The sequence below is a fragment of the Syngnathoides biaculeatus genome, chromosome 13, assembly GCF_019802595.1.
Source record: "Syngnathoides biaculeatus isolate LvHL_M chromosome 13, ASM1980259v1, whole genome shotgun sequence".
NCBI classification, from domain to species: domain Eukaryota; kingdom Metazoa; phylum Chordata; class Actinopteri; order Syngnathiformes; family Syngnathidae; genus Syngnathoides; species Syngnathoides biaculeatus.
Window position 1 is genome coordinate 15,700,659 of NC_084652.1, and position 19,283 is coordinate 15,719,941.

The following is a 19,283-nucleotide window of genomic DNA, read 5'->3' on the forward strand; positions in this document are numbered from 1 at the left end:
CAAGGCTGCATTGGATGCCAAGTGGGCAAATTTTAGCACATGCTGTTTTGTGTGGTGCTCTACAATGTTAGTTAGAACAGCGTGAGAGTCACTTTGATGGACTGATGCGTTAGTTAAGTGCCTTCGGGAACTTTTCCTCTTTTGATTTTTTTTTCATTTTTTTTTTCCCAGTCAGTCAATGCACAATGCAGATACTTCACTTCAATCACCAGCACCAAACTCCCTCAGAGCGAGACAGGAGAAAGGGGAAGTGGCTGTAAAACAGGGCAACTACCCAAATGTCATTTAGTAAAGCTGGGTAAGAGGCAATTTGCATACTAGGCGTGGTTGTACCAAATCCAGGAGTGGAAAAATAGCCTTAAATTGTCAAACATTTCTTACAATATAACAACTATGATAGATAGATAGATAGATAGATAGATAGATAGATAGATAGATAGATAGATAGATAGATAGATAGATGATAGATAGATAGATAGATAGATAGATAGATAGATAGATAGATAGATAGATAGATAGATAGATAGATAGATAGAGTGAAGAAAATAAGTATTTGAACACGCTGCTATATTGCAAGTTCTCCCACTTAGAAATCATGGAGGGGTCTGAAATTTTCATTGTAGGTGCATGTCCCCCGTGAGAGAGATCATCTAAAAAGAAAAAAATCCAGAAATCACAATGCATGATTTTTTTTAACGATTTATTTGTGTGATACAGGTGCAAATAAGTATTTGAACACATGTCATGTTTGGAGGAAGACGACTGATGAGTTCCATCCCAAAAATACCATCCCTACCGTGAAGCACGGGGGTGGTAGCATCACGCTTAGGAGGTGTTCTTCTGCACATGGGACAGGACAACTGCACTGTATTAAGGAGAAGATGATCATGGCTATGTATTGTGAGATTTTGGGGAACAACCTCTTTCCCTCAGTCAGAGCATTGAAGATGGCTCGTGGCTGGGTCTTTCAGCATGACAATGAGCCGAAGCACACATCCAGGAAAACCAAGGAGTGGCTCCGTAAGAAGCATATCAAGGTTCTGGCGTGGCCTAGCCATTCTCCAGACCTAAACCCAATAGAAAATCTTTGGAGGGAGCTGAAACTGTGTTTCGCAGCGACAGGCCAGAAACCTGTGTGATCTAGAGAAGATCTGTGTGGGGGAGTGGGTCAAAATCCCTCCTGCAGTGTGTGCAAACTTGATTAACAACTACAAGAAGCGTTTGACCTCTGTAATTGCAAAAAAAGGCTACTGTACCAAATATTAACATCGCTCTTACAACAATTTGGAATGTTCTGAAAGAAATGACTAATGTACTGCACTGAGCAACAGACGTCGAACAGGTCAGCCAAGGTTTCAACAGCATTGGATGACAGAAATATGAAATGGTAGCAGCAGAAAGAATTCTGAAGTCCACAAGACCGTTTTGTCAGGCAATTGACAGAAAAATCAAACTAACCGTGAGAAGCTTCATGCTACAAGACAATGACCCAAAACACATGGCCAACATCACAAAAGACTTCATCAGGAGGAAAAAGTAGAAGGTCTTAGACGTGCCGAGTCAATGACTGTGACTGAATCGAATAAAGCATGTATTTTACCTCTCGAAGAGGAGACTTGGAGGAAGAAACAAAAACTGAAAGAGGCTGAATTTCATTTGAAGAATGGTGGCCTTAATGGGTCCCAGGCTTGAAGCAGTTCTTGCAAGTCAGGGTTGTGCCACCAAATTTGAAATCTAAGTGCATTTGTCTGTTCCAACACTTGCCCTGCGATTATCTGGCAACCGGTTAAGGGTATCTCGCCCAAAGATTACTGCGATAGACTTCAGCACCCCTGTGAGGATAAGTGGACAGAAAATTGATGGATGAATGGATGTTACACGACTTTTGCTCAAATGTGGGGGCTTCAAACAACAGTTTGCTACAGTATATCCAGAATTCTTTTACACATCTAGATATAAATACCATGAAATAAAAGATGGAATTCAGAACTTTTTTTTACGTTCATCTTTTGAGCTGAATTCAAAATATCTTCAGTGTACAACAAAGAAAATAATTGATCTTGCTATTCCAATACTTTTGGAGGGGGCAGTACACACACACACACACACACACACACACACACACACACACACGCACACACACACACACACACTATATTGCCTCAGTATTCTCACCTCCTTGACTGTGGCGTCCTATTCTTAATCCACAGGGTTTAATATGACATCGGCCCATCCTCTGCTCAGTTATAACAGCTTTAACTCTTCTGGGAAGGTTTTCCACAAGGTTAAGGAACGTGTTTACGGGAATTTATGACCATTTTTTCCAGAAGTGCACTTGTAAGGCCGTACGCTGATGAACGTCCAATGAACTCACTCCTAAACCTCATTGAAAGCCCTCGGACAATGGTAGGAGCCTTTCGACTTGCAAAGGGTCAACCAAGGTCATGTGGATTTAGAAAGGGATATCGTCATTTAAATTCACGTGAGATGTGAGTGGAGGCAGGTGAGCGAATACCTTTGTCAATATGTTTTGTGTCTCCAGAGCAAAACCAAACAGACCATCTTCCAACTCACTGGTCAAAATAGCAGCAAAAACATGGCAGATTGGTCAAGGTCTGTTGGAGTATAGAACTCGTGCTTGTGATGTCACCATTTTCACGGCGCCATATTGCCGGTCGAACAGAGCTGTTCGACATTGTGAGAGACATTGAACTGGAGGAGAATATTTACAATACCCGAGACCTGTTGTGCTGTTGGTTGTCACAACAGACGAGACAGATATTCAAAGAGATCATTCTATTGCGTACCAGCTGAAAAGACCAGAAAAAATTGATGGATTTCGGCAATTTCACATGATGGATGGTGCCCAACCAAAATACACACACGCATGTGTAGCTTCATTTCAGGTAGGAATTATTATTCTCAATCTCAAATTACCAAGAAGTATTTATAATGCCAAGTTGGCTCATTTGAGAAGAGTGCATATTTAAAAAAACTGCATGTCGCAGAGGTTTATAAAGGTTAAGAATGCCCGATATCGCTACCGTGTATGTTCGTGGAGACGACTCAGTCTTCTTTTTTTTTTTTTTTTTTCCAATCATAGTTAAGGAATGCAAGTTTGTGTAAAACCACAGGTCATTTATTTAAATTTTGTTATTTGTACTGAATACTAGCTGAAAAGATCGATGGATTCCGGCAAAGGTTAACGTGTGGCTGAAGACTTCCGTGTTCATGAGCCATCAACCCGTCACTACGTGGGATTTATTTCTGATTGAGAACGGGAAAATTAAGAAGAAAATTAATTAAGCAATTAATTATTTGTATGCGTCCAGACTTTTATACGCTTTCAAACTTTTCCATGTAAATCTTGACGACATACACACCGGATCCGTGTGTAGATCCGGCTGTCCAAGACAAGCGGGAGCGAATTAATAGTCCGATTTGTTATCAGCGAAAACACCGACTTCGGCTTTAAATATGGGTCTTCTATGCAGAGTTTATCTAATTTTTCCATGTACTGTCGTTTATTTTCACCTTCTAAATGTCTAACGGAATCAGACAAGACTCTGGGCGTTATATTATATTTTCGTGTCATCTCCACCCGTCTTAGCAATGAACAATGCTTTGTTAAACCGGCAATATGGCGACGTAAACAAAAGTCACGTAATTTTATGACACAGGTACACGATCTCTATATACAGCCATCCATCCATTTTTCTAACCTCTTCATAAATTTAGTTCTTATCATTCTCCTTTATTCATATTGTGTGTTTATACAATGGAGTGTCATTTTTGCGTATTATAATAAAAAAACAATGTTTTGGGATTCAGCGTCTGGAACAGCTTAATGGCATTTCAATTCATTTCAATCGAGAAATTTGAGCAAATTGAGTTGCAAGATTGGTTACGAGTTTTTAAATTATACTCCCAAGTCACAGTACCAATGTGGATATGTATATTTATAAAGTAAAAAGTGGTCTGAGGTGTTCTTGTAGTTCTGGGAAAATGATGGAAATATAGTTGGTTAGACTATAATTCAACTTTCATTACTGTACCCTTTTTTTAAATAGTGTAACTATTGTGTCAAAAGTTACATACTAAACCATTATTCCACTTAAATAATAAACCTATAACAAAACGATGAAATATAAATCACAAAATAACAAGTGTGTAGCACTATATGTGTACTGCATGGGAAAAAGACAATGCAGCCTGCAACCGGAGGGTCGCCAATTGGTCTCCTCGCCTGAGCGCATGTCGACATGACATCTCAACCTCATTGCCCATGAATGAATGTGGTTGGATGTTTGGTGGTGGCCGGAGGGGCGGTCGGCACAGAATGGCAGCCACAATTCGGTCCGACTGCTCCAGGGCAGATCTTGCCACATGTAGCTTAACACCAGTTAGCGTGACTGTGCAGTGAGTGTGTATGCCAGGGGTGTCAAACTCGTTTCTACCGGGGGCCACATTGTAGTTACGGTGTCTGTCAGAGGGCCATAATGACTGAAGCGATGAAAATCTCTAATTAACCCATCATATTTACACATTAAAATTTATCAACTAGTTTTGGAATCAGAAATCAAGGATCACGGTTAATGGGTTTTTCAACTATTTTTGATGTTTGGTAACACAAAAATGCTTGCAATTATCTCAACATCATCATCATATAACATTTTGAAGTTTTGGTCCAGATTTTACAAAAATCATGGCAGTTGATACACATGATTTGCCTTCACGGGCCATATAATATCATGTGCTGGGGCGCATCTGGCCCCCAGGCCTTGAGTTTGACACCTCTGGTGTATGCAATTGTAAAGCAAGGTTGAGTGTCTCCAAAAGCCCTTTGGTTGTGTAATGTATTATTTAGTTATCATACCATGTTGACCTAATGATAAATGCGCACAATTGAGACAATATTGCTTCAGATGACAAAACCAGATTAGAAAATGTGTTGTAAAAACTTTTTAAGATGAAACTGTTTAAAAGTGTTGTTTTTATGTGTTCAAATGTGTCACTACAAGTAAGTTTTTCCACTTCACTTTGAGGTCATATTTAGAAAAATGTCGTCTTTCAGACTATAGCAGAATAGCACATGACCAGAGAACCAATCGCAAGTGATGACTTCGGATGGAGGAAGTGATCTGAAAAAAATAGATATCTGGGTAAGTAAGTAAAATTCTAATCATGGAAATTTCAAAAAGCAACTAATTTAAATACATATTTTCTCCTAGTAATGTAGTGGATTAAAAATACATTTTGTAACTAAAGTTCATTTGCTGGTTCCATGTAATTAGTTACTCCTTAATATTGCCAGGCAGGGTGACCGAGTAGTCTTTGTTGGTGAAGAGAGGTGGTCTCGATTTGTCCTGAATCAAAGGCCACATCGTATAATGATGTCAATGTCACTAAGGGGACAATGAGGCCTTCGTTCTGCATGTAACGCAGTTTCTGTAGCGCTGACACAAAATTCTGCACAGTCCCCCTCGGATTCCAACAGATCACCACCAATCTGCCACATTTTTTTGCCGCTATTTCGTCCAACGATGCGGCAGATGGTCCGTTTGGTTGTGTGGTGACATCAGCGGACTCGATTAGGAGAAGTGGTGATTTGTCACAGTGGACAAAACGTCTTCTGCCAAGACCCCTCCACCCTTTCCCTGAACATGAAAGAGACGCCAGGATGAGCATGGTGATCAAGACCCTGTCGTCTTTCTCGTCCTCGGCCATCGTCACTCACGTGTCCCTTAGGCGTTTAGATCATGACTAATGACTGCCTCTAACTCTGCAGAGCCTTTTTTTTTTTTCTTCTCCTGAACGCTGGTCCTTCCAAACCGTCATTAGCAGCCGTGAGACAATTGTGGGCCTCCAATCTCTGCCAGGTGTGCTGTTACTTTTCCAAAGAGTACTCCATGTAGTAGAACTGTCTTTAAACCTCAGCCTCAATGTCAGGAGGGTAGGCCACATCCAGTGTTAGAAATGGGAGACAAATCAGATGATGATGGCCGAGTGGGCAAGGATAGGGTAGTCGACTAGACCGTTTCAGACTTTCCAGTACGACGCTACATCGTATTGTGTTAAACTAGACAACTTCGGATGACCTTAAACCAACACGGACCACACTATATTGCGCCAGTATGGCTAAAGAGAGCACCTTAGGTACCCCGCACAGCCAGTAATGCAACCAAACACGACTGGACCGGACAATCGCAAACTAATTACATTCAACAACTCGCACCCACACACTTGGCAGTTGACCCTTGCACACAGAACCTTCTCACTGCAACTGGAAAAACTGCAACCCCTGGTGATTTTATTGGGATGAAATGTGTAGAGGTGATACATAATCTATACTGTATAATGTATACTGTGTATATATATATATATATATATATATATATATAATTTTATTTATTTATTTTTATTTATTTTTTTTTTCTTTAATTTAACCACAAAAAACATGGTGGGATTTTCAGAGAAGAAGCGAAAAGTCTTGTATGTTGTAGCTACTGTTTATTGTAATAATAAATACAAAGGAAATGGGTGATAACTAAAGAAGATATAATAGAAGAAGATAGATGATATAAAGAAGATGTAGATATTTCTTGGACTGTTGGGTCTATTAGTACGTACATTCGTGTTTGTGCTTTGGGACTGAAGAACAAGCTGTTATAAGGACTCGTCCCGCTGCCTGTTGTCCTTCATTTGTCTCTGTTCCTGTTGTCTTGGCCTCAACTTTCTGGGCTGGTGGCGGTGACACGTTCCGGCGTGGGGACACTCAATGCGTGTCTTTGTGCATCCCGGCAGGGTGAGTGAAAGCACCATTGAGGTCCCAGGGCTGGGCCCCGTCCCCCCCGCGCTCCATTGTGCCATTAGGAATCTGGCGGGAGGGACTCCAAAGACTTTACAGTCTTTGTTCTGACTTCAGAGCGTACCGGACCGCACTGACCCAGACCTAAATGTTGTAGCGCTAAACTTAGCGCCCATACATTTACCAACATAACTCTTAGGTCTATTGACCCTCCCCACCACTCCCCTAGATAATTACATTGAGCTAAATCCATTATGTTCATTTTCAAGTTCTATTTAAAAATTATATGAGAAACAGCACATCTTTCAGATCAATACTGGTCTTAATCAAGATTTTGTTCCAATTTTGACTTATGGGCACAGTCCATAGTTGCAGTCAACACTTTTCATAATTTATCAGCGCAAAACAAGGCCAACATCCCAGAAAGTGAGGTCCAGAGATTGATAGAGGATTCAAAAAGTAAGTAGTCCTTTAAGTTTGTGTGGCACTTCATATTCATGTTATCACGAATGCAACTGATTCAACATCTTTCAACAGTTTTCCCCTTCTGTTATGGGCAACTTTGATGTTAACATGCCTGAGCTGTGGATAAAAGTGCAAGCAATATGATCTTATATGGTTCTGTTCTTAGTCAAGGGTTCTTCAATGTTGATCTTGGGTGGGTTAGATGGGTCTTGGTTAGGAATCGTCCAGTGTGTTCTTGAGTTGTTTAAGGTGGGGCAGAAAGAACTAGGGTGTACTAAAGTCCATCTAAGCTTGTTTTGAGCTGTCCAGGTTGATCTAAGGTTGGTCCAGGTTGTCTAGAGGAGTCCAAGGTGGTCCAGGGTAGTACACGGTTAATCCAGTGTGGTCAAGGGTGGTTGAGTCTATGTCAAAATGGAAGCCCCAAAAGGTTCAGGGTGGTCTGCAGTAATCTAAGTAAGTGGCACTTTAGTCTAAATTAGTCCGAAGTCATCAAAGGTTGGTCAAAGGTATCTTAGAGGCATGCAACTTGAACTCCAAAGTCCAAGGTAGTATAGAGTGGTCTTGGTTTGTTCCACATCAGGTTTTAGGTGTCCAGGGATAGTCCAGTGTGGTGAAGGGTGGTTGAAGGTTTATTTAAGGTGGTCCTGGATTGTCTAGATTGGGCTAAATTAGTCAAAGGTGGTCTAAGTTTGATCCAAGGTGGTCCAGGGTGACTAAAGGTGCTCTCGGGTGATCTAAGGTGGTCTAAACATGCCAACCAACATGCTGGAAATTTGGTCCAAGGTATATTGCTAGAATGTTGCTGAGTAGTCAAGATTTTTAAAGGTGACCTGGAGTTTTCCAAAATGATAAAGGGTGGTCCAAGGGGGATAAAAATTAAAATCAAGGTGGTCTGTAGTAGTCTAAATGGGTCTAAATTTGGTCCAAGATAGTCTAAGGTTGTCCAACGTCTTCTAGCATGGTCCAGTGTGATTTAAGACTGGGCTAAGGTAGCCTAGAGTGATCCAAAGTGGTATACAGTGATCCAGAGTGTTCAGAAGTTGCTTCAGGGTGTCTAGAATGGTTCAAGCAGGGGTAGGTTAATCCAAGGTTGTCCAGGGTGGTGTCGGTTTCTTTAAACTTGGCAAAGTTGACCCCTCTTACAGTTAATATCGCTTCCTGTCTTCCGCTTGGAGGATAACGTCAGCGTGTCAATCAAGGGTGGGGCTGTGTCAGGGATTGCGATCCTGCTTGGCCCCTCCGGAGGGGGAGGAGGGTCCCTGGGGCCAGGGGCCGAGCAAGGGGTGTGTCCCCCTATAAAGACTCCGCACGCCGTCAGGCCTTCTGTTGCTGTCCTGTGCCTCTTGGCCCCAACGTTCATCTTCTTCTTCTTTGCACACTCGCCTGCAGAGTGGGACTCTTACGTTACTGAGACAGTTTGCTTGTCTCTGTGTCTGTTTTTTTGTGTTTGTCACCGCTGTTGATTCCTCCTTGTCGGTGGGAAGTCCATACTCGCCGAAGACCATCATGCTGATCCTGGTGCCACTGGCGTCCCTTCTCTTCCTGGCCGCAGGTAAATAGCAATATGTATATTCATAGAATAACATGCACCTGCATCAAGTTTTGTAACCCCAGGATGTGCCGCCATGATTTCCAACATTTACAATGAAAAATATGTACTCTACCTCCATTTTTTTCGATCCGGAGAAAGCATCCAAAGTATTTTTTTGTTTTCACATGAGCAAAAAAAAGTTTCTGGGAACAGTGGTAATATTGTGTGTATGTGTGTGTGGATATTTCCAAATCGATTCAGTTATTATTACAGAGAAAAATGGCAAAAAATATTTTCATTTTCAATCAAATTTGATTTTGGTTTTTCATTGGACAGTAAGGATGTTGAGTCTCTTTATGGGTGTGTGTGTGTGTGTGGTGTGTGTGTGTGTGTGTGTGTGTGGGCAAGTGCAGGGCGACGCGATCATTGCTTGGTTGCTGTCATGCATGTATCCTCCCTGTTTTACTTGTGTGTATCTCCACATATACTTTTGACATGTATGCAAAAACAACATACAATATTTTCAAAAATTGTTTTCCAATTGGGGCAGCATGGTGGCACAGCTGTAAAGTGTTGGCCTCACAGTTCTGGGGACCAGGATTCAAATCCTGGCCCCGCCTGTGTGAAGTTTGTGTGTTCTCCCCATGCCTGCGTGGATTTTCTCCGGGCAGTCCGCTTTGCTCCCACATCCCAAAAACATGTAACATTAATTGGAGTCTCTAAATTGCCCCGAGGTGTAATTGTGAGTGCAACTGTTCTCTGTCTCCATCTGCCCTGCGATTGGCTGCCAACCATTTCATGGTGTAGCCCGCCTCCTGCCCAATGACGGCTGGGATTGGCTCCAGTACTGCCGCAATGCTTGTGAGGATAAGCGGCTCATAAAAATGGATTTTAATAATGTATGTTAAAATAGGTTATGCGACTTGCCCAACTTGTAAGCATGCATTGATGATTCTGATTGGTCCTCAGCATTTCCTCCTTAACGACCATAAGAAGCTTAGCGGGGGATTAATTGACTGTACTTTAATTAACTCCACTGTCCTCTTTGTTAATTGACACAGTGCTCTTGTTCCCCATGGTTGCAATTTATCTTGCGACAATAGAACTTTCGCTATTTTCCTTTTTCCGGAACGTTATTAAGATGTTACTCTTTGCGGTCCGATTTTTTTTTTTTTTTTTTTTTTTGACAGCGTCAGGTTTTTCCCGGATGGTGAAATATTGATATAGTGCCCGAAAGCCAATTAGCATCAGTCATCATCCATGCGCTGCTAGTGACACATTCAATATTTTCTCACTACATTTCACTTTGATTGGGATGATAATGGACACGCTCGCTGCATATACAATATTTTCATCTTTTTAGTGTAACACTTCCCCGAGTAGGGTCTTTTTGGCTCTGATGCTAAATTTAGGAAATCCTGTAGTCCAAACACACGATGGTCATGTAAAGCTGCATTTTTAGCTGAAGCTCCAGGAACTTTTATCTCTTTGCAAATAGAGTTCCTGCACCTAAACACTTCCTGTCCTGAGTATGCATGCAGCAGAAAACATCACAGAAAAGTCTCGAGATTTATTCATGTATTTATTTTGTTTTTTGGGGACAGAAAGAATAAGTAGTACTACTGTTGAGAGGTCCAGGAACCTCTCAGACAGGATGTGGCTAGTCACATTTTATGTCCCAAATGTCCAAAAGAACGTTTTAGTTCAAGAAATACAACAAAACTGCAGAAACAAAACAGTTCTGGACTTGAAAATGTGACTTTGAATCGCCATTTTGTTCATAGGAACTGTTTTTTTTTGTTTTTGTTTTTTTTTTTAAATTTATCATCAGATAGTAGTATTGAGGTGAAATTAAAAAAAAAAAAAAATATATATATATATATATTGCCTGAATGTATTTTAGATTTTGGACTCCAGTAGGTCTTCTTTTTGGCTGTAATACTAAAAATCGCACCAATAATGGAACGAGATGTTCTTCTAAATGTTGTAGTTCCTAAATCAATACCTAACATATCCACTTTAAAACCTTCCCCCAGAAACTGTAAACATTTGGAGGACTATTGTGTGTTTTTCGAGAATGTGAACTAGTGTGTAAGTTTAGTTCTAGGGACCTTGTTACTGGGGCATTACATTAAATTACATTTTAGTGTGAGGGTCTGCTGCCCTGAACACAATCTAATTTGAGATTTTGGTTTCAGGAGCTGCAAGTACCAAGGATGCAAAGTTCCTTGTACATTAGGTGGAAATGTGGTTTGGTTATTTTTGGCCATTACACCAACTTAAACCTGGAACTTGGGACTTATGGAGGACCACTGTGTTTTTGGACCACATGAACTATAGTCTAAATTTAGTTCTGCTATAATTGATCATGGAGGCCTAGTACATTGGAGCGGTCCGGGCACATATCTGATTGGAGCCTTTTTAGTCCAGAAACTGCAAGTACCAAAAATGGAGTTACTTGGTTCGAAATGTGGCGTTAGATATTTCTGGTTTACCCAGGAACTGTTGGGACTTTTGGAGCATTGGGGGCTGAAAGTAGACCCTGTTTGGGAGGGTAGTACTGTACTTTGGAGAGGTTCAGAAACCTTTCGGAGGTCTTCTGACTTGGGGTGTCTGGAGCTTTTTAGTTTTTCGGATCTTCCGATAGCTGGAAGTGACATTTGCTATTTCCCGGTCGGCAGTGCCCGAGCCGTCCCAGGGCATCGTGATCTACACGGGCTGGGAGCGCCACGCCCTGGTGGGCACCGAGGTGCGGCTCTCCTGCTCCTTCTTCTCCTGGCGCTGGACCTCCGAGGACGTCACCTTCTCCTGGACCTACAGACCTGACGGGTCCAGGGACAGCATCTCCGTAAGCTTTACGCACACAAGTCATTACGTTGTATCACACTAGTAACTACACGATTAAAAGTTTAAAATATATAAATACAGTATATGGTGTCTGGGATATGAGTTTAATTGATTTCGTGACCATATTCTCTCAAACACTCGTATTTCAAAACATATTTCTCTATTAAATTGAATATAAAGCCAAATAATCTGTTCCACCCCCTCCCAAAGCACCCAATTTTTTAAAAAACTGTTTTTGGAAAAACCATATAGTCATAAAAACATAATGGAAGAGAGTATTAAGATATGAAGTTAGTGTGTACAAACAGTGACAGCATTTGCACCCCACATGAATTTTGTGTGCCAACCTCTCCACGTTCTTGTTAGTTTTCAAGCTGACTCCCGCTGGGAGTGGCTACTCGACGCTTCTTTCTGCAAAAAAATATTTACTAATTTTATCAGGCAAAGTGCTGCTCGTTGTCAGGTTAGTGGAGGCTCCTGCCGTCCTGCAGGACTTCCTTTCACAAGTATGGGGTCCGAAGTCAAAGCAAAAACTCGGCCTGGGCCTCTAAACACTCCCAAGTCGGGTTGCTCGTGTCCCGACGCATCACAGTATATCAATTTAGTGTTCGGGGGGAAAAAAATAATAAAATAAATCCAAGTCATCGCCGATAATTAGTATAATATTAATTAGGAAGGGGATCCAACTACATGGCCTCGAGCGACTGTGGGGAACAGATTAATTTTATTTAATAGTTCTTATATTTATGCTCTTATCAAATTATGTTTTAAATCAACTGAAGTCATTTTGTTTCTATTGAACCATGTTTTTAAAATGAAACAAAAATAATGTAAGTAGGGAAGACTACTGCTTGGAACTTCTGTCTCACATTTGTAATGATCCGGGTTCAAAACCCGGCCTCCCCTATGTGCAGTTTGCGTCCCTGCGTGGGTTTTTTCCGGGGACTCTGGTTTCCTCCCACATGCCAAAAACGTAGTGAAGGTTAATTGAAGACTCACATTTGCTCCTAATTGTGAATGTCAGTACAATTTTTTTTTTTAATGTGCGCCCTGCGATTGGCTAAAATTAAAAACCTCCAGTGAACTTTTTTTCCCTTTGGTTTCCCTTGGAGTTCTACCCCTCCACCAAAAAAAACCCAAACAAACAAACAAACAAAAAAAAAACATTAAACCTTAACGAGGACAAGTGTTGCAGAAAAAGGATGGCTGGAACGATATCTGGTCACAAAGTGTGGAAGGCAAAGGGAATCATGTGACTACTTCCAGCCAATCCGCGAAGAGCAGACCTGCTAATAAGGGACGACTGCTAATGGAACTTGAATGTGACTCCTTCATTCGTTCACATCAACACGTTTGCACTTTGCATGCATTAGCCTGTAATCTTGCTCCAGCACCTTTTTTTTTTCATTTCATCGTCCTCTTATCGTCCTCTCCTGTCTCTCCTCTAATCTCACCTTTCATCTCCCTCTGTCCTGTCCTCTTCCTCCTCCTCCTCTTCTTCCTCCTCTCTCATTATCTCTTAAATTGTCCCGGTGTGGCCTCATCCTCATTCACGTCCCTCCTCCTTTGGCGCACATTTTGGCATCTGCTTTGTCTTTCCTTACTGCTCTTCAATTATTCGAATATTATGGAGAATCATTAACTTATGTTTTAGTACAATTTCTTTACTATAAAAAATGTTAATTTTGATTGGTAGGAAAACAAGAGTCCTGAAAAAAAATAACATTTTGAGCAATCGTCCAGCCGTAATCTGAGCCGCCTATCCTCACAAGGGTCGATCGATTGCTGGAGCCTATCCCAGCTATCCCCCGGGCAAGCAGGCGGGGTACCCCCTGAACTGGTCGCCAGTCAATCGCAGGGCACATCGAAACAAATGACCAGTCGCGCTCACAACCACACCTACGGGCAATTTAAAGCGGAGGAAACGAAACTTTAAATGAAAAGATATTAAAAACTTAAACCAATTGAAAAATGCAAATGCGATTTTCAGATCTTCCACTACACGGGCGGCATGGCCTACGTGGACAACAAGGGTCCCTTCAGGGACCGGCTGGAGTTCGTGGGGGACCCCAGCCGCCGTGACGGCTCTATCCTGCTCAAGAACTTGGAGTTCAGCGACAACGGAACGTTCACCTGCGACGCCAAGAACCCGCCCGACATCGTGGGCCGGCCCTCCAACGTGCGCCTGCTGGTCTTTGAGAAAGGTGCGACCGCTGCTTTGTCGTCACGGTAGCTAACCTCTGCTCGTTTGTTGACGAATGGGAGGGAAGCGTACATGTTGCCGCTGCCATTGGGGTGTCGATTCCGATAAAGGTCTTCCTATCTTATCTTTATGATTATCGCTTCCTTGAGCTGGCGACCTTCCTCCATTCTCCTCCTCAACTCTCCTGTCACTTTTTTCATCTTCATATTTGTTATTTTCATTCCATCAATTAAAAAAAAAAAAAATTAACTGTTACTTTTTTCTCAATGCATTTTTTTACCATTAGATTTTTAGTGTCACATTTTCACATCACTTGACTTTAAACTTTCATTAGTTTTTCTTGGCACTATTTGTACTTCCTCTTTTGTACTGCCATTTTTGTCATGCTTTTACCATTATTTTACTACCACAACTTTTTCATCTATCATTTTTTTTAACATTCCTTTTGACTTGATTTTTTTCAGCATCTGTTTATCGTCACTTTTGTCATCAATTTTTACCATCACTATTTTTGAACAGAATTTTTTTCCCCCTCAGTTTTACTTTTTTCTTTTCACTTATAAATTTTCACTTTCATGTCACATTTTTAATGTCACAGTTTTACTGCTTCTTTTAATCCTCATTTGTTTCATTCATTCATCGCTCGTCACTTTTTTAACTGTCAAGTTTTACTTTTGCTAATTTGTTGGCACTTATCTTCACACTTTTCACTCACATTTATAGCAACTTTTTTCCCCCCATTTTAAGTTTTTCCTTCACTTTTTGTTCCTCTCATAATTTTCTTTCAAAATCAATTCTGATATAATTGCTTGTTTTTGGCCCTTGTTTTTATCCAATCGTGCCCCCCCCCCCCTCTTTTTTTTTTTAACCACTACTTCATTTTTAACTGTCTCTTAATCCCGGCACCTCCTTGTGTCGCAGTGCCCATCCAGGCGGGCGTGATCACGGGTTCCATTGTGGGCGCGGTGCTGGGCCTGCTACTGCTCATTGTGGTCATCTACTACCTGATGCGCTTCCTGGTGGCGCGCCGCGTCTTCAGCCTCAGTGTCAGGTCAGTGCGGGGCCCCGAGGGGTCGCTCCGGCTGCCCGGCGGGTGGCTCGGCCTGCGGCTGCGGCCGGAGCCCCTCCCGGGCACCGACACCTGCGTCGCCGAGTAGCGGCCTAAGCTCAGGTCTGATCGGATCAAGTGGCCATCCTTTTGAATGTTTAGGTGTGATGAGGCAGGTTTTGGGTTACGTGACATCATGAAAAGAAGCGTATTATTTTTGAGTGACACGTGATGCAATGTCGCCGATTCAGATGGGTTGAAAAGTACCCGACTGCTTCTCGTGGTTATTTAAATTACTAACGTCCATATAAAAAAGAAACTACAGGTTATGAGTGTTGTGATGTTATGGCGAGAAACCTGCTGGTTTTGAGTCTGGTGACAGACAAGAAGTCTATTGGTTTGAGGGGCCTAAATTACTAATAGATGAAAAAAAAAACATTTATTTATTTGGGGTTGGGGTTTTTGTTGTAATCCACTGGCACAAATCCCATTGATTTTGAGTGTTGTGAATTGGTAAGAACCCCATTGATTTTAGGGGACCTAAATTCGTTAAAAATCAAGAAAACCCATGTTTATTTGCTTGTGCTTTTTTCATTTAGTGACGACATAACGGACAAAGATGATTTGGATTGATGTGACATTGTAACAAGAAACCTAAATCAGTCAAGGATCAGGGAGAAAACTTTTTTTTTTCTCTGATATTCCACCGATGATCTTAACCAAGTGTTGTTGACGTAACGTCACACCAAGAAGCCCATTTGTTTTGAGCGTTATGACATGCAACCCCTTAGCGCCGCCTCTGGGTGCGCGGGAAGTGATTTAGTTTGATTCTAATCGTCATCTCCGTGTAATCCGGTTGCTAATCCGGCGGATGCAGTAGATTAGTGTGGCGACGCTAAGTAACACCAGAAAGACATCTTGAATTCTATTTGTTTTGTTTTGTTTTTTTGTCCCCCAGCAAACACGGCAAGAAAAAGAAGGAGGGATCACAGCAGAGACAGGCAAGTTGACGCCACACGTCAGTTTTTTTTTTTTCTCACTCGTGTTGTCGCTTCTCGCCCAATCGCACACCAACACCACATCAAACAAGCAACCGTATTGGACCATTGGTGTTCTGCTATTTTTGACTGTGGTGACGTTCAGAAACACATTAATTTTAAGCGTCATGTCATTAAGAAATGTACCCTATTGATTTTGAGCACTGTGATATTCTACAAATCAATGGATAGAACTTTATTGATTTTGACTGCTGAGCCATTCTGAAAAGAACCCAATTGATTTTCATTGTTGCAACTTTACGCAATGAACCTGATTTGATTTTGAGCATCACGACAGGATAAAAATCAAAAGCTGGATAGAACACTATCAGACTTTGACTTTCACACCACTATGAAAAGAACCTCATGGATTTGCAATGTTGGCACTGAGTCTGAAAAGTACTGCATTGGTTTTTAGTGTCATGACATAAAAAAATCCTGTTGATTTTGAGTGTCACTATAGTTGGGAAAAAAAATAATATACCAAAATCAAGAATCCTTTGTTTTAAGTGTTGTCTGTATCGTGTATTTTGAACAACATGTCACATAAACTCAGTCAGTCGAGGTCTCAAAATGCCAAACTAAACGAAGCCCCTCTTGTTATCACACTGCAGACCTACAGGGGGCGTCAAACTGCCTTTGACACTCATTGTCGTCATTCTAGAACCCCCCACATGCCCACCCCCAAGTCCTCAAACCCCACAACTCCACTGTCTTCTTCTTCTTCTTCTTCTTCTTCTCTTCTTTTAACTGTCAGATGATTGTCAGGTTACTCTCCAGTGCCACAGAGCACTGCGTGTGTGTGAGTGTGTGCGTGTGTGTGTGTGGGCAAGTGCAGGGCAATGTGATCGTTGCTTGGTTGCCTTGACGACGCTGTCATGCATGTATCCTCCCTGTTTTTTTGAAGTTATTTATTCATATATGGGAATACAAAGCCAAAGACACATGCACACACACACACACACACAACACACACACACACACACCACACACACACACACACACACACACACACACACACACGCACACGCTCACACGTGGTCGTGGAATGATAATTGCAGTGAGCGCTGTGTATCGATTTAAGCTCGTCTTCCTCACCCTTCTTCCCTCGTCACCTTTGACTTCTCGACAGGCCTGGAGGAGCATCTGCCCCTCCCATCCTCCCTTCCCCTCCTCTTCGCCTTCAGGTCATGTGATGCGCTCAGACAGGAAATCACTAGCACTCACTCTTCATCTTCCTCCTCTTCACCCCTCTCCCCCATCCCATCCCATCCCATCCCCGGTGTCCTCCATTTTAGCCTCAAGGGCCAGAAGCTCTGCACCGCCACGGTTCCGGATGTGTCCACATCCTCTTGTTCTTTTTATTCTTCCTCTTCTCCTTGTTCATCTTTGTGATGATGATCAGAGTCCAATTAGAGGTGTTCAGCGGGGGGTTGATTAGAGAGCGCCGGCGTGCTCGTCAAGCTGATGCTTGTGTTTTCAATTTTCCTCGCCGCCAGCAGTCGACGTTTTTAAAGTTCTCTTACTCACAAAGGTTGCTTTTAAATGCTCCAAAATTCTACTTTAAGTGTTGTTATTTTGGAGGAGATTTTGTCTACTTATGTCTAGGTTTTGACATGGTTTAAATTCGAGCAATTCCTGTTCCTCATTTTGGCTCCAAATAACTCTTCGGTTAGGGGGCTTTTTTTTTTTTTTTTTTTTTTAAATGATTCTGTTAGTCCCTTTTCTAATAGATTTGTAGAAATGCTCAAAATGTCACACAAAATTCACCATTAGACGGGAGAATTATGTATTTTGGCGGGCACATTTTTTTTGCATCCAAATCCTTGGAGGAATAGAAAATGTAACAAGAAATTTCCAGCACTCCGCTTGTGTGTGATTTTACTGAATTGTCATAAGTTGAACAGGTGCATGGAGCCCACTTGTCACTGTGTCCCATCCTAATGCCTGGTTACCTCTTTTGCCCCCGCCCTCCAGCTCTGGACACCACCCCCACTCACTCTCTCCCCCCGCCCTTAAAAGGATGTCTCTCCGCCCCTCCCCCACTCCTCTTTCTCACCTCTTTGAGTCTCTTCTACTTTTTTTAAATGTTTTTCTCTCCCCTTCACCACAGCATCGCCCGTCCCTCTAAAACCAAACCCTCCCCCTGGCACTTCCTTTCCTCCTCGAGTGACTCTCCACCCCTGTTCTCCCCCCACCCCCCTCTCTCCCTGCTCACCGACAGGGCCCCGCGCCAGCGGCTGACCCCGCCAAGCTGAAGGCCTCGGAGAAGAAGAAGCAGGAGTCCCGCAAGGATCGCAAATAGGATACGGGGCGGGGCTGGGGCGCGCTCCTTGGGCGGCTGCTCCGGCCCGGCCGGGAGGGAGGGACGGGTGGCGAAGGGGCGGCAGTGGAGGACGCCGCCGGGCGGGTGCTCATGACCATCGAGCTGGAGCTGACCCGCAAGAACGGCGAGGGGGGCCCGGGTGGTGCCCCCTCCAAAGCCCCCGGCCTCCTTTCTCGGCTTGCCCGGCGGCTCGCCCTCAAATAAGCGGGGCGCTCGCGGCGCGTTGGATACCACCTGTGATAAACGAGTCTAATCGTATCCACATGGACTGAGATTTATGGTCCCGAAGTGGTCGTTATCAAGTCCCAGCCTCGTTTTAATAGCAACGCTGCCCCGTCGCTTGTGTGCAGAGGCACCGTACTGCCCCCCCTGCCCCCCCGCCCTTCAAATGTTTCAATATTCTCTTCTAACCACAATGTCCTCTCTCTTCCTCTCTCTTACTCCCTGACCCTTCTTCTCCTTATTTTCTTAGATAAAGGTCTGACTCCTCCGTGACGCCTCCACCTCTCTAGTCTGCGTGGCGCACCCCCACTTCTCCTTTCCCCTCAGTCGTCATGACTTCCCATTATCTCTCCTCCTTTAAGACAAGCTATAGGAAGAATAGACACCCCACCCGCTCCCTCCCCCGCCAACCGCTCTGTCAGTGGCTGTGTCAAATAATTTCCTCGCAGGAGTCCCTTTATGCACTCACCGGGCGACGCGTAAAAAAAAGTGTTTAAGGCCTAACGACCCTCATAATCGGCGCCGCAGGAGCTCGCCAGACGCCCCACGGGCCGGTTCGAAGCCTCCTGAATCTTCTTGCCTTTATGACTCAATCTGGCGGAAACCACGTGACGACGACCAGGCCAAACCTTGCGGCAGCATCGAGAGGGATATGATTCCTGTTCTTTTTATGATTAAAAACTCTTCATATAATGAGATTTGGGGGGGAGCCATGTCGGAATAAGTAGAGAGTTGCATTTTTTTCATTTAAAAACATTTCAATATTAAGAGAAAGTTATTACATTGCAAGCCGTAT

At 42.9% G+C, this 19,283-nt stretch overlaps 1 protein-coding gene across 1 annotated transcript in view; it reads left to right on the forward strand.

Annotated features, from left to right (window-relative positions):
• Positions 1-8,621: 8,621 nt before the first annotated feature.
• LOC133511280 (sodium/potassium-transporting ATPase subunit alpha-2-like) overlaps positions 8,622-19,283 on the forward strand; it is a 79,097-nt gene continuing 68,435 nt past the window's right edge. Inside the window, exons 1-5 of the mRNA XM_061840044.1 lie at positions 8,622-8,825; positions 11,486-11,652; positions 13,642-13,855; positions 14,776-14,905; positions 15,861-15,903. Of these exons, the coding sequence (XP_061696028.1) occupies positions 8,780-8,825; positions 11,486-11,652; positions 13,642-13,855; positions 14,776-14,905; positions 15,861-15,903 (600 nt within the window). The 5' untranslated portion in view covers positions 8,622-8,779. The remainder of the gene's footprint in view (positions 8,826-11,485; positions 11,653-13,641; positions 13,856-14,775; positions 14,906-15,860; positions 15,904-19,283) is intronic.